This window comes from Hippocampus bargibanti, linkage group LG20 (assembly GCF_051943395.1).
Source record: "Hippocampus bargibanti isolate YZ-2025 linkage group LG20, ASM5194339v1, whole genome shotgun sequence".
Classification (NCBI taxonomy): Eukaryota; Metazoa; Chordata; class Actinopteri; order Syngnathiformes; family Syngnathidae; genus Hippocampus; species Hippocampus bargibanti.
Genome location: NC_142753.1, coordinates 10,766,519 through 10,781,166, shown reverse-complemented (window position 1 = coordinate 10,781,166; position 14,648 = coordinate 10,766,519). Strand labels below are relative to the sequence as shown.

The window sequence follows — 14,648 nt, the reverse complement described above, 5'->3', positions numbered from 1 at the left end:
TAAAAATGAGTCAAAGTGTCCCAAAACTACTTCGACGTCACGTGAGGAATCGTCACCAACTCAAAAACAAGACTTCTTTCTTTGTTAAATACACTCGGTAGAAGTCATTTCAAGTGATTTTACAAATTATGGACACAACTTGTCCAGAGGTGTCGATTGTCCTTTTAAATGATTATAATTGTATTTTATTATTTTGGATGATTTGTTGCACCACATTTTTTTTTTAATTCATACATTTACATGACTTTAACTACTAATAAATTCAATCATTTAGTGTTTTTAATACTACATATTTGCCGTATTATACCACTTTTTAATGTAACTTTTCTGTTTTTAATGATTAATGATTGTGTGTGTTTCATCAGACTTGAGGTTTATCATCACGTGGCCTTTCGTTTGGAAGGTGTCGTCCATCACACTGGTCAGCTGCCTTCCGCTTTACATCATTAAGTACCTCAAGCGAAAATTCTCGCCATCCAGCTACTCCAAACTGGCCTCCTGAGACCAACACGCACACACACACACACACACACACACACACACACACACACACACACACACACACACACACACGGAAGCCATCTTGTCATCAACTTTCACCCACTTTTTTCCCCCCTTCACTTGCCGCAATTCCTGGATTCCTGGATGTGGAGGTCAGTAATGATTTTTGATTGACATCTCGGAGACTTTTTGTGATTAATTGAATGGAACGAGCACAATTTTTTTAAATGGTCGTTTCACATTAAAATGGCCGCCAACAGGGAGTAAGCATTTCAAAACTCCTAAAGTGTAGTTTATTGACTTTTATATACATTTTTATAGGTGTTTCTGTGTTTTTTAGGTATTTGCTATATTTTTAGATATTTAGGTGTTTTCCTCAATACAATCAGGGATTTCAAAAAATGAGCTTTATCATTCACGGCATCCCTCCGTACGTATTGTATTAAAATTGTTAAAAAAAAAAAAAAAACGCACCAGGCAAGATGTAGAAAATGATTCACAAAAGGGGGGTGTCTTTTCTTTTTTTTTTTTAAAAAAATAATAATAATAATAATACATTTCATTTCTTAGCGCCTTTCAATACTCTTAAGGTCACTTTACAGTCAAGTTTTTCCGTGGGTGAGCAGCGGCAGCCACACCGCGCCAGCATTCGCTCAACCCGGTCAAATATAAAATAAGTCAAATAGATAGTAACAGCCAATCGCTAGCTAGATAGTTAATATGTTTCCCGACTCAATTAGCTAGCTAGCCAGTCATATAGCTAATAGATAGCCAGCTAGATTGCCAGCTAGCTAGTTAGATAGCAAATAGATAGCGAATAGTTAGCAAATAGATAGCTAGCGAGCTAGCCAGCCAGCTAGTTAGATAGCAAAATGACAGCTAGCTAGCTAACCAGCTAATAGATAGCTAACAGCCAATAGCTAGATAGCTAATATGTTTCCCGACTCAATTAGCTAGCTAGCCAGTCATATAGCTAATAGATAGCTATCCAGCCAATAGATGGCTAGCCAGCTACCCAACAGATCTATGCAGTTATCCATTTATTTTGTATGAATTTATCTAATTATGTATTTATAACATACGATAACATCTATCTCGTGTAAGTCTTTAAAGGTTATTTAATTATTCATTTAATTAAAAAATATTCCCCCAGTGGAGCCGAAGGGAACAAGCGCTCCCAAAGCTTATCTCTGCTATCATTTCATTATCATTTCAACTTTATTTTATTTTTTTAATTACAAGTCCAGCAATGCAAATTTAAACGGTGTCACTGCCAAATATGCTGTTAATTTTACATTTATATACCAGTAAAAATATCTTGAAAACGAAATGTATTATTATTATTATTATTATTATTATTATTATTATTATAAAACATTGCTGCTTTTCAAATTCTTCCTGCAGTGTTGCCATCTGACCGCTAGATGGAGAACAAATACCAAATATTTGACAGACAAACGCCTCTTTAATTTGTTGACCAAATTGAACAGGTCTATAAATATATAAAGCGGGGGAATTACTCTTATTACCGTATGTGGGGGTCAAGAATACACGTAACCATCTTTTTTCCCCCTTTTTTGTTGACTTCCAACACTATCAAACTAACTTTTAATGACAGGCGGCGTTCCAAGGAACAGACTTAACAGACTAAATAAGTGTAAATAAGCCTGGATATTGTAAACATACTGCATACAATATAAAAATAAATATAATTCAGCTACACTAACAGTTCATTTATGATGTCATCTTTACTAGACATGTCTGGTACGTGATGTCATCTTTACTGGACGTCTCAGTGAAATGAAATTAAAGAAAGGCTCTGCCTCATTTCCCAATAATTCCACTACCTCCCGCATTACTCCCCTGTCGATATAAGATGATTAAAAAAATTACTTTAACACTGCCACGTGACATCTTTTGCACAAACGTGTCCTATCAGATGCGTTCAGTTACTATTAGTGGATGCATTTTTTTTTTTTTTTGTAATGCGGAAGTGAACATAGTCTGTCTACTTGTTTTTTTGTAACCTTTGTGTTTAAAGGACAACCGACAGCATTTTTTTGTTTTCTAACTGACATCAGAAAAACATTTTAGAGCATCTAAAATACCCAAAACACAGAGGCTGATATTTTTAGTCAAATGCACCAATAAACACCAATAAAATGACCTTCAAAATGACCCTGGAAATGCAGAGTTTGGTTCCCAGGTAGTCTTGGTGCAACACACAATGATTCACCATGGTGTTATTTATGTGTTTTCCTTCTAATTTCGCCATCAACACGGATCAACGCGAAGTTTTTAGACCAAACAAAGTACCCAAAATGCATTGTGTGTCACTTTCTCAGTCAGGGGCGTTCCCTCCGTGACGTCACATCAGGAATTGTCACCAACTCAAAAACATGACTTCCTGAAAGTCTTAAAACGTAAAATATAGCTATATGCCGTGGAATCGTTGTAAAATACGCCCAGTAGAAGTCATTTGAAGTGATTTTACAACTTATGGACACAACTTGTCCAGAGGCGTCGGTTGTCCTTGAAGGCTTAGGAAATTAAAAAGTAGAAAATTGTTTTATGGGGACTTGGGAACGGATTATTCTCATTTTAATGGTTCCCATGGGAAATTATTTTTTTGGGATACACACTTTTCCCCTTACACACTCTGTCTGGGAACCAATTATTTCATCCGAGTGTTATGTCGTGTTGCGTTAGCTATATAGTGTTTGTAATTCTTATTTCACGTTTCATTTTATTTTGGTGAGATTCTGGCAACAAACTAACTTCAGACATGACTAGCTGATGCCACATATTCATTAGCTAACAGTATTTTACCAGAACTGTCAAAGACAAACATTTCCAGACGTCCCTCTTTCAATCTAAACCAAAAATATTTGCTTTACGTGAAGCTAAGAGTGCCGTAATTACAGGTTTCGCCTTATATACGCATGCGCAAAACGTGGGGGGGGGGGGAAAGTAAAAAAAAGTGCTTAGCATGTAATCCAAAGCAGCCGTGAGGCAAACAATGTGTAGCGCAATGTGTTCTCAATTTATGCAAAAAGACGAGGAAGTAGTTTTGCAAATGGATGCGGATGAACGTGATGGTCCGATGGCTTTTACCGCTTTTAACCGCCGACGTTTGAGACTTTGTGGCATGAGGAGTTAAACCGTTCCTGATTTTGGAACTTTCTTCATGCTAAACCATTAGCATGCTTGCGATAGCCCGCCCTAACACACACACACACACACACACACACACACACACACACGCACTCGCATTTCACGCAGCCCACAATTGCGATGTAAAATTCACTGACACAGCACAAGTGCAGATGCATGGAACATCTGTTGCGCTTGGATGATTTTTTTTTTCTTCTTCTTAGCCCAAAATGGAGAGGTGCCATCATGCTATTATGCTATCTGGTTACTAAGCAGAAGCTAAAGTGGCCGCGCTCGCTATGAATACCAAGAAGAAAAAGAAAATAAAATATAAAGTTACTGCTAATGATATTCCCCCGAAAAACTCAATGAGACACCAGAACTCAAAATTGTCTTTAAAGGACAACCGACGGCGCTGGAAAAGTTGTGTCCATAATTTGTAAAATCACTTCAAATGACTTCTACTTAGCGTATTTTACAAAGATTCCACTACATATAGCTATATTTTACGTTTTAAGACTCACGCTGAATATTTAGGAAGTCTTGTTTTCGAGTTGGTGACGATGCCTGATGTGACGTCACTGAAGGAACACCCCTGACCGAGAAAGCGACACACAATGCATTTTGGGTACTTTGTTTAGTCTGAAAACATTGTGTTGATCCGTGTTGATGGCGAAATTAGAAGGAAAACATATATAACGCGATTGAATGTGTTGTGTGAATGTCAAGTTAATCGTTGTGTGTTGCACCAAGACTACTATTTGACACTAGTTGACACAAATTCCCAGCAGACAAATCAGCCCATTTCCAACTGAGCTTGGGCGCCATCTTGTGCATTTTCTGGCACGCTACATTGGAGTCCAGGCGCCTCAAAATGGAAGGACTTCTTTAATCGATTCCAAACATTTATGCTTTCCTCTTCAGAACTATTTGAATCATATTCATAACTGGATGAGTAACAAGAAAGCATCTTCTCCGATTCTGAAGCCTTTGTTTTGATTCTTGAGCAAGGCAAGACGTCCTGGCGTGACGTCACGAACAAGGGGGCGGGACCTTCTGAAACTCAGCATCTCCGGGGTCATTTTGAAGTAGTTTTGGGACACTTTAACTCATTTTTATTGGTGTTTTGCATTTGACAAAAAATATCAGCCTGTGTGTTTTGGCTATTTTAGATGCTATAAAAAGTTTTTCTGATGTCAATTAGGAAACAAAAAAAATGATGTCGGTTGTCCTTTAAATTTTGTGTGATTAGATCAACCACCCCCCCACCCCAACTGTCCTTTATGAGATCGAGTAAAAAATGTGTCTGTTAACCATTTGCTTGCGGTGCCTCCGCCATGACACTTAAGCGCTGTTGCGTTCGGAGCTCTTTGGAAGAGACAGAGAAGCAAAAAAAAAAAAAAACAGGAAAGAAACCTCTCCCTCCAAGCTCCTCCCTTCGCTGGGCCGTAACCAGGCAGCGGTCTTCATAACAGGAAACTTGGGATTCCGTCATAGTGGCCGGAGAAAAAAGGAGAACATTGATGGGAGACATGAAGTCTGAGCGCAGGATAGAGAGAGCAAAGGGAAGTGAAGGGAGGGACGTTTAGCTAGCGAGCTAAAATAAAACGCAGCCAAAGTTGGCTAAAACATGCCCTCAATTTTTGTCTTTCATCCTTTTTATTTAGAAAAATGAACCAAACTTGCTAAGTTAATGTCACACATGCATACTTTTTTTCCCATAATCTTCTACCCTCCAATCTTTTCCCAAAATGGCCACGATTAGACATTGCCTGTCATTTTTAACTCATTTACTGCCATTCACAGATTTATTCAGGAATTGAAAATATTCCTGGGTTTTGTTTTTTTTTCATGCTTGGGTGCCGATAAAGCACTGGGCATGGCCTTTATGGGGACCAGGGAACGGATTATTCTCATTTTAATAATTTCCTATGGGAAATTAATTTTTGGGATACACACTTTTCGCCTTACACACTCTGTCTGGGAACCAATTAAGTTCGTAAGCCAAGGTCTCACTGTATCCAGCTCCACCAAACATACAAAACTAGGTCATCGTTTCTAGCACAATATGACACAAAGTCCCATGTGTGGAATTTAACTGAATGTCGGCCATTTTTGTTTTGATGACCCCGTTTAAGGGGAAAATTCGAAGGCTTGAAAAGCTTGAGGGGGAAAAAAAAGAAATGGCAACCCAAGGCGGTTTGACCGATCCATATGAAAATTGGTAGAACTGCCTATCATTATGCAACCAACGCACGAACACGCATGATATAATAACTCGGCCATTTTGTTTTGAAGTGGCCATATTCAAAGTCAAGTCAAAGTCAGCTTTATTGTCAAATATGCTAATATGCATGACATACAGCACAGATGAAATTAATGTCTTCTCGGACCCAGCGTGCAAAGCACTTATAACGTGGCTAAAAAAACAACAGACAATTGACAACATACAATACATGTAATTTCTGAATGTAAAATGAGGTAGTGGTGTATGTAACATGACGTAGTGACGTATGTAAAGTGACGTAGTGTAGTAATGCAAAAACAAAATAGGTTGAAGTAAGGTCTTGCAGAAAAAAATAGAGTTCAGGATGATCGTTTCAGTGTGTAGCGTGTACTCAGTTTGGTGAGTGTGGCAGTGGGAAGGCGCAGGGGGGGGGGCAGGTCTGGGAGGGAGTTGAGTCTCCTGACTGCCCGGTGGCAGAAACTGTCCTTTTTTTGGGGAGAGGGGGGTGAAAATCCACAGCTTGGAAATTCAACAAACAAAAAAACAAATCTCCCAACACGATTTTCACAGATTAATTTAAAATTTGGCAGTCATGTCAACAATAATAGGGTGAACAAATGAGTGTCAACACCAACCCCCTGCCCCCCCTTGATTTTAACAGGAAGTCAGCCATTTTAGGTGAATTGCGACTTGTGGAATTCAAGTTCATCGTTGTCAAAATGGGCCCACAAGAAATTGTTCGCTATGATTGTCCCCTGTGCCATCGCGTGTTTGGTTTCCGCGTCTCGGGACCCTTGCGGTCTGTGGTGGCGGTTGCCTTGCCGACTAAGTGACGACCACCCCAACTCCCCACCTCAAAAAGTGCCAGCGTTATTTCTGAAGAACGCACTAGTGTTTTATTTAGCCATTTAGCCCCCAAACACGCAACCCCCCCCACCCCTGTTTTTTTTCCATGTCAATTGCAATTGCCCTTAAACGGAACCCACCACATTTTATGTCCAAGGAGATGCGCTTAATTGCTATATAAGGGCGAGGCAAATCATTTTCGGAGCTCATTGTACATTTTGCTGTTAGCCAAATGAGCTTAAGTAGCGTGACGACATCAGGAAAAATACGACAATGCCTCTCTGGGGAAATAACAATCCGATACGTACATTTGATGCAAAAAGCTATCAACCCAGCTAAACAGAACATAATTGATGAGGAACTAGATAAAATTATCGCAGAGAAAGCACCCACAAGGGATCATTCCTCAAGATGGTGAAAGAAGAAGGCTACGTTCCTCATCCAGTGTTTAATGCTGATGAAACCGGCCACTCCATTCCATCAAGCCATCAATGACCATCACAAAGGTAAATAAAACGACTTTATTATACTGTACAGTTTATTTCTTTCATTATAATACCATAGCACATTTATTTAACATAAAATAAGGTATATTTTGTGTAGTTTTAAGGCTTAGAAAGTAGAAAATTATGTTTTATGGGGACCTGGGAACGGATTATTCTCATTGTAATGGTTTCCTATGGGAAATAAATTTTTGGGATGCACACTTTTTGCCTTACACACTCTGGGAACCAATTAAGTTCATAAGCCAAGGTATCACTGTATAAGATTTTCATATTTTTATAACGGAGTGATCCATAATGATGTGTTTGGCGGACCCACGGACTCGGGAGACGTTCCTGACGGCAGGAAGTGCGAGAAGCCTTTTTCCACACGTGTTTTTGATTGTTCGGACGGGTGTTCTTGAGACTCCGTTCAGTTTTAGCAAATCCTCCAGTATTCCCTGCCAGCCTGGTCCGCCGTGCGCCATCAGGGTCTCCACTGGATGGCGTCGGTGGCGCGCTCGCACGTTTGCGTCACTGGCGCGGCGAAGCGGAAGGGGGCGGGGCAGGAGAGGACCCTCCTCTGAGGTGATCCCCCGGTTTAAAAGGCGCTCCAGTTTCTGAGCGTCACGGTCATAAGTGAACCAGGATCTCCCCCCTCCCTTTCCTTACCACCACCGCCACTCCCACACCCGACAGAGGAACCCTTCTGGATTCCCCACTTTCATCGGGGAAAAAAACGCTTTTAGAAACAGGGGGGAATACTACAACTGTAGTGCTTTTATGGATCACAAAGTGAACGTTTTTGCATCCGAAGTAACAGTTTGACATCACTTTTTGCTCTTTGGACCTCAAAAAAGGAGATGATGAAATCCGCAGAGGAGGGTGAGTTTTCACTTTTTGTGATTCATTTTTTTCTTTAATGTTTCATGAATGTACTTTTGGAACATCTGATTGATACATTTGACATGTCCGTGTGGCACTTGACACATTTCCGACACTTTTTGAAACTGCTAATGTGACTTCACTTTCATGCAAAAAAATTGATGCTTCCCGATTTCCTTTTTTGTAAATTCAACAACAATAATAATAATAATAATAATCATGATAATACAGTAAAGTCTCATTATATCGATATTCAAGGGAGTCCGAAAAAATATCGATATAACCGGGACTATCGATATATCCGACCCTGTTTGCACGTAATTTTCTCCGTGCGTGCATAGAAATAGTATCGATATAACCGGGACTATCGATATATCCGATATCGATATAACGAGACTTTACTGTAATAATAATAATCATCATCATCATTTATTATTATTATTATTAGTTTTAGGACTACAAAAATAAACATTCAATTGAGCGTAAGAAACCTTAGACACTCATACTTCATCAGAAAATGAGTTAATTCCTAAGTTATATGGGTCTGGAGTTATCTGAGCTTGAAATGGGGGCGGCAGTACAAAAAGCAAATGCTGCCCCCTAATGGAAAAAAAAAAACATTGCCAATGGTCTAACCGGCGCTTTATCTGCACCACATATGAGGAAAAACCCCGAACAAATTTGGGAATGGCGCTCCACGTCATATTTTCAATTCCCGAATGAATTCAGGGATAGCAGTGAATGAGTTAAATATTACAAAAAGTGATCCTTTTCTTACTAAATTAAGCCGTTTGGCTAACGTTTATAAAAAAAAAAAAGGCTTACTTGTGGTTTTGGGCTCCTCGGGTGCCGCTGATGTCATGTAAGTTTAGCCGGGTGCCTATTAAGCTCGCTTATGTGACGTCTGCTTCCCAGGCTTTTTGGCACGGATGGCCGCAACGTAGACACTCCCCACTAACAAAAATAAGCACTGTCGAGTTTCACTTTTGTAACGGTGTGAACGAACAGCACAAATCTTGCAGTGTTAAATGAAGCAGGAGGGGGGGGGGGGGGCATGTTGGGTTTGGTTATAGTAGGTCCAGATGGAGTTTATTTTGAGTTGTTTTATACAGTATGCGTTCACCCCCATCACCCACCCAGTCTCCATTTATATGACTCAAACCATTGGAAATGTTCTGTGTCATTGTTCTTGGACCAGGCGGTTGCCAAAGCCCAGTGTGACTGCGGTGGATAAAACTGCAAAGTATAAGACTCAATCTAGGCGCATCTCAACGCAAACGTGATGGTCTATTTGTTTTTGCTTCTGACGAGACCATTTGTCATCCCTCTGTTCTTTCCCCCAAAAACTCGCTCCAACCTCCTACAAAAGCCAACTGGGATGGTTTCCAACCTCACTGGCGATTGAAAGCTGCGTGTACAAACCTTGACAAGTGTCTTCTGCCACTTTGTCTTTCAGACGCATATGGCTACACGCCCAATGTCAGCCTCTCCATCTCACTGGGCAACCCCTGCCTCGCGCCGCAGTACCTAAGCCTGCAGTCCAGCCCCATCATCTCGGTCTCAGAGGCCCATGTCTTCGATAGTCATGACGAGCTGACGGCCGGCTATTACTCTGTCCGTCCGAACGGGGCTCCCGCCCTGGAGAGTCCTCGGATCGAGATCACGGCCTACAGTCAGTTCCCGGAGGACGATGCGGAGAAGGACAACATTCCCGTCGCCAAGCGGGTCAACTCGGTTGTTACGTTGACCCTCCCCAGTGCCGATGGTTACCGGGATCCGAGCTGCCTGAGTCCGGCCAGTAGCATCTCTTCCCGCAGTTGCCAGTCGGAAGCGTCGTCTTACGAGTCGGGTTTCTCGTACAACTACGACCAATCACCACAAAACTCTCCCTGGCAGTCGCCCTCGGTGTCCCCCAAGGGTTCTACCCTGGCCCTGCCGAGTAGTTCGCCGCGTCACTCCCCTTCCACGTCGCCCCGCTTGAGCGTGACGGATGACCCCTTTGTCGGCCGGGGCAGTTCCAGGCCCAACTCTCCTTGTGGTGGCAAGAGGAAGTACAGCTTTAACGGCGGCGGGACAGTACACAAGCACTACCAGCACACCCCTAACCACTCCCCAGGGCCGTCACCCCAAACCTCGCCCCGACTCAGCGTCACCGAGGATTCCTGGCTTCCGAACACCAACCAGTACACCAACTCGGCCATCTTGGCGGCCATTAACGCCCTGAGCACGGACGGCATGGCTGACCTCGGGGAAGGTATACCCATGAAAGCTCGGAGGACCAGTTTGGAGCACAACTCCAACGTCAGCCTCAAGTTGGAGCCCGGCGGCGAAGAACTCGTAGAGTTCTGTCGAGATGAACACCACTCCGACCGCCTCCCTCTGAAAAAGGAGGCATACTGCGGAGGGTTCCTCGATGTGCCTCAGCACCAATACGCCTGGTCCAAGCCTAAGCAGTTTGTCAGGTACAGAAACTCTACAGATGTTAGTCTGTCAAGTTCATTGCGGAGCAACAAATTTCTTGTCTTTTTCAGTCCGTCTCTGCCGGCCCTCGACTGGCAGTTACCATCCAGCTCAGGACCTTACAGCCTACAGATTGAGGTCCAACCCAAGTCCCACCATCGGGCCCACTATGAGACTGAAGGCAGTCGGGGGGCGGTGAAAGCTCTTGGCGGAGGACACCCCATCGTACAGGTTTGAAATCAGAAGAGTGTTTTACGCTTTGCTTTCAGTCTTTCTATTTTCATGTTTAAGATCGAAAAAGCAAAATGACGGCGAAATTGAGCTGTCGGAGCCGCCGACTCCATTTTTTGTGGGGCGGGTCCACATTTTCATTCATTTGGGGTGTTCCTTGTAGTCCAGAAAATACGGTAATCTCAATACAATCAGGCTCCATTCAATTCAGGCTCCACAAACAACCCGCACAAGCCATCTGTACACTTGATGCAAAAAGCTATCAACCCAGCTCAACAGAACACAATTGATGAGGAACTAGATAAAATGATTGCAGAGAAAGCACTACAACATTCAGAGCACTTTCTGTAACTCTTTGCTCTTCACCGCCCACACGACTTGTCCGGCAAACTGACCAACCTTGCCTCGTTTTCACCTCCACCAAGCCCCTCCCCCACCCCTACAAGCCCCACCCACTTTGTAGCCGGTGTGTCAAAATGCAGTGGCAAGCTATTTAAAGCTGTCACATTTCTGAATGGGATACGCTATTAGGCCGGCCAGTGGCTTCCTGTCCAGACGAGGGTGACTCACTAGTTTTCCATTGCGTCCCACATGGCTCCTGCGCACACACAAACACATGCGCGCACACACACACACACACACATGCACACACACACACACACACACACACAACCATCCAATGTAGACTAAGCTCCGAAACTATCAACAGCTTAGTCACATTAAGAAACAAATGTGTCGGTATACCAGCTGCCTCGACTGACTAACCAATCGCGATCTTGCGCGCGTTTTCCCATCATGCATTGCATGCCAATCCTCAGATACTGAATGCAAGGTGGCTAATGCGCAAGTGAATTTTGAGACTGGAGCAAGAATGTCTGACCTGCAGTTTGACCACATTAACTCATTCATTGACAGATGCCATGCAAAAATGTGTCCACTCCAGTGCCAGGGTTATTGTCATTGTCACTCGAATTCCAGGACCCACAGAATATTGCGTTTTAGGACTACATAAACATTCAATACAGCGTTAGTACTTCTTTAATTGATGTCAAACATTTATGCTTTCCTCTTCAGAACTATTTGAATCATATTCATAACTGGATGAGTAACAAGACAGCATCTTCTCCAAATCTGAAGCTATTGTTTAGATTCTAGAACAAGGGAAGACGTCCTGACGTGACATCACAAACAAGGGGGCGGGACCTTCTGAAACTCGTTATCTTCGAGGTCATTTTGAAGTACTTTTGGGACACTAAATCATTTTTATTGGTATTTTGTATTTGACTAAATATATCCGCCTGTGTGTTTTGGGTATTTTAGATGCTATAAAACGTTTTTCCGATGTCTGTTAGAAAACAAAAAAATGGTGTCGGTTGTCCTTCAAGAACAGGAGGCAGTGAAAGAGAGTGTGTTCTTTCTTTAAAAAAGGAGAAAAAAAACTAAACAACTCCCCCCCCCCACACCACCACAACTCCTTTTCCGCCGCCGCACAGACATGTCTTTGTTTAGGAAAGTTCCCGTGTGCAATGGCTGACATCATCGCGGCAAAACCACACACGTTCCTGGCAGGCGGCTCGGGCCGTGTCAGAGGGAGCCTCATACAAGGAGGCCCACCTTCTCATTACACAGTAGACAAGCTACTTCTTCTAAACCCACCGCCCCCCGTTACCCCTCCATCACTCTCTCTTCATTTATTCTGGAACATTCTACTTGCGGTTCTCCTTTCCCGATACCAAGCGGGCAGCATCGGCTATTTTTTGTTCTTCTCTGATGGCATCGGCCACTGCAGCTTTTCTGTGGGTGAGCAGCGGCAGCCACACGAGCAAGTAAATAGACAGAAAGCTAGCTAACCAGCTAGTTGATAGCTAATAGGCAGCCAACAGATAGCTAGCCACCTAGATAGTTATATAGCTAATAGCTAGATAGTTAGCTAAAACACCGAATATCCCTATTAAATACACAGATAGAAAGCTAGCTAGCCAGCTAGTAGATTGTACCTCTCAGGAAGAACCGTGACAGCTTAGAACAGGGGTGTCAGTCATTTTTTGCCGCGGGCCACATTGTAGTTATGGTTTCCTCTCGAGGGCCGTTATGAATTTGGGGAACCCATTAGAATGTTTAAATCCCTTCAAATATTAAATATAGAGCACACAGCAAATTAATGAATAACTCGTTTTCAAATCTGAAGTCAAGAATAATGACTTTTATTGTGGTTGACATCCAAAAATATGACATTTTGGCTCAGCTTTTAGCAATCATTATGGAATTTAACAAGTTTGATTTGCTTTCGCGGGCCGAAAAAAATGATGTGGCGGGCCGGATTTGGCCCGCGGGCCTTGACTTTGACACCTGTGGCTTAGAATGAAAGTAAATTGCATATCTGCAATTTATTTCATCAATTAAAAAAATACACGCGCCAGCATTCACTCAACGCGGAAGTCAATAGATAGAAAGCTAGCTAACCAGCTAGTAGATAGCTAATAGGCAGTCAACAGATAGCTAGCCACCTATATAGTTATATAACTAATAGCTAGCTAGATAGATAGTTAGTTAGCTAATACACCGAATATCCCGATTAAATACTGTAATGTCATGAGAGGCTAGCTCTCAACGGGACAGAACAAGGAGTGCAATGGGCGACAGGTTTGAATGCAAACAAAGGTTTTAATAAAGGCTTTCCGGGGAAATTCACAAGCAACAAAGGCAAGAATAGTGTCTCTTCCAATACTTAAATCACAATAAAGTCTCTTCTGAGGTGAAACTGAAGACGGAGTTCTTTTCCATGAGTTTCTAGGCCTCACCCCTCTTGATGTCCTCCTCATGTAGCCTAGCCACCTTTAGCAAGGGTCCGAATCCAGTGTCCTGTCGTATGGTCCCAACTGGCAATGAGTTCCACGCAGCAATCAGTTTCTCAACAGAGCTTGTCTCCTCTCTGCCTTAAGAGCCTTGCTTGCCAATCAAGCCGTGATCAGCCACAGGTGTGGGGTTTGAATTGCTGCCTTCCAGCAGATGGGGCCAAAACTCTCTCTGGGTGAAGCCATCTTAGGGGAATGTATTTGCCCTCTCGTGACATCACAATACACAGATAGAAAGCTAGCTAGCCAGCTAGTAGATTGTACCTTTCAGGAACAACTGTGACAGCTTAGAATGAAAGTAAAATTGCATATCTGGAATATCTTTCATCAATTAAAAAAATCAAATCAAATATCATCATTTTTGTGCTGGTTTTTAATGCCTTGAACTGTAAGCGAATGCGGAGAGGCAGAGCGCCTGGCCCAAGACCTCACTTGACACCGGCCTTAAATAAACAGCATTGCTAGGCAGCAGCCATTTCCTTACACAAACACTCACACGCACAAGAGTTGAGCGCCATCCTTTTGCTAATCACATGTTGCTAAGTGAAAAGTCCATTCCCCCATTTGCCCGTTTGCCAGCTGCCTTGTAATTAGGCAAAAAGCGCTCGTATTTTACTCTATGCTGACATCTCAGCATTTTTATTTCATAAAAAAAAAAATCTTGATTATCTTCTTTGTTTGCTTTGATTTTCTCGAGCTACTAATAATAATAATAATAATAATACATTTCATTTATAAGCGCCTTTCAAAACTCTCAAGGTCACTTTACAGTCACAGGATACGCTTTTCTGTGAGTGAGCAGCGGCAGCTACACGTGCCAGCGTTCACTCAACCCGGAAGTAACTCAAATAGATAGAACGCTAGTTAGCTAATAGATAGTTAACTAGCCAGCCAGCTAGATAGCTAATAGATAGCTAACTAGGTAGCCAGACAGATAGCCAAATAGCTAGCCAGCTAGATAGACAGTAGGATAGCTAGATAAATATAAAAGAACGATTAGTTCATTAC

The 14,648-nt window shown here is 42.4% G+C and overlaps 2 protein-coding genes across 2 annotated transcripts in view; both read left to right on the top strand.

Moving 5' to 3' along the window:
* Positions 1-2,404, top strand: part of atp9b (ATPase phospholipid transporting 9B) — a 29,575-nt gene extending 27,171 nt beyond the window's left edge. Inside the window, exon 27 of the mRNA XM_088987008.1 lies at positions 366-2,404. Within this exon, the coding sequence (XP_088843134.1) occupies positions 366-502 (137 nt within the window). The 3' untranslated portion in view covers positions 503-2,404. The remainder of the gene's footprint in view (positions 1-365) is intronic.
* Positions 2,405-2,975: 571 nt separating this feature from the next.
* LOC148883159 (nuclear factor of activated T-cells, cytoplasmic 1-like) overlaps positions 2,976-14,648 on the top strand; it is a 43,091-nt gene continuing 31,418 nt past the window's right edge. Inside the window, exons 1-3 of the mRNA XM_088987009.1 lie at positions 2,976-8,094; positions 9,551-10,556; positions 10,626-10,785. Coding sequence (XP_088843135.1) covers positions 8,073-8,094; positions 9,551-10,556; positions 10,626-10,785 — 1,188 coding nt within the window. The 5' untranslated portion in view covers positions 2,976-8,072. The remainder of the gene's footprint in view (positions 8,095-9,550; positions 10,557-10,625; positions 10,786-14,648) is intronic.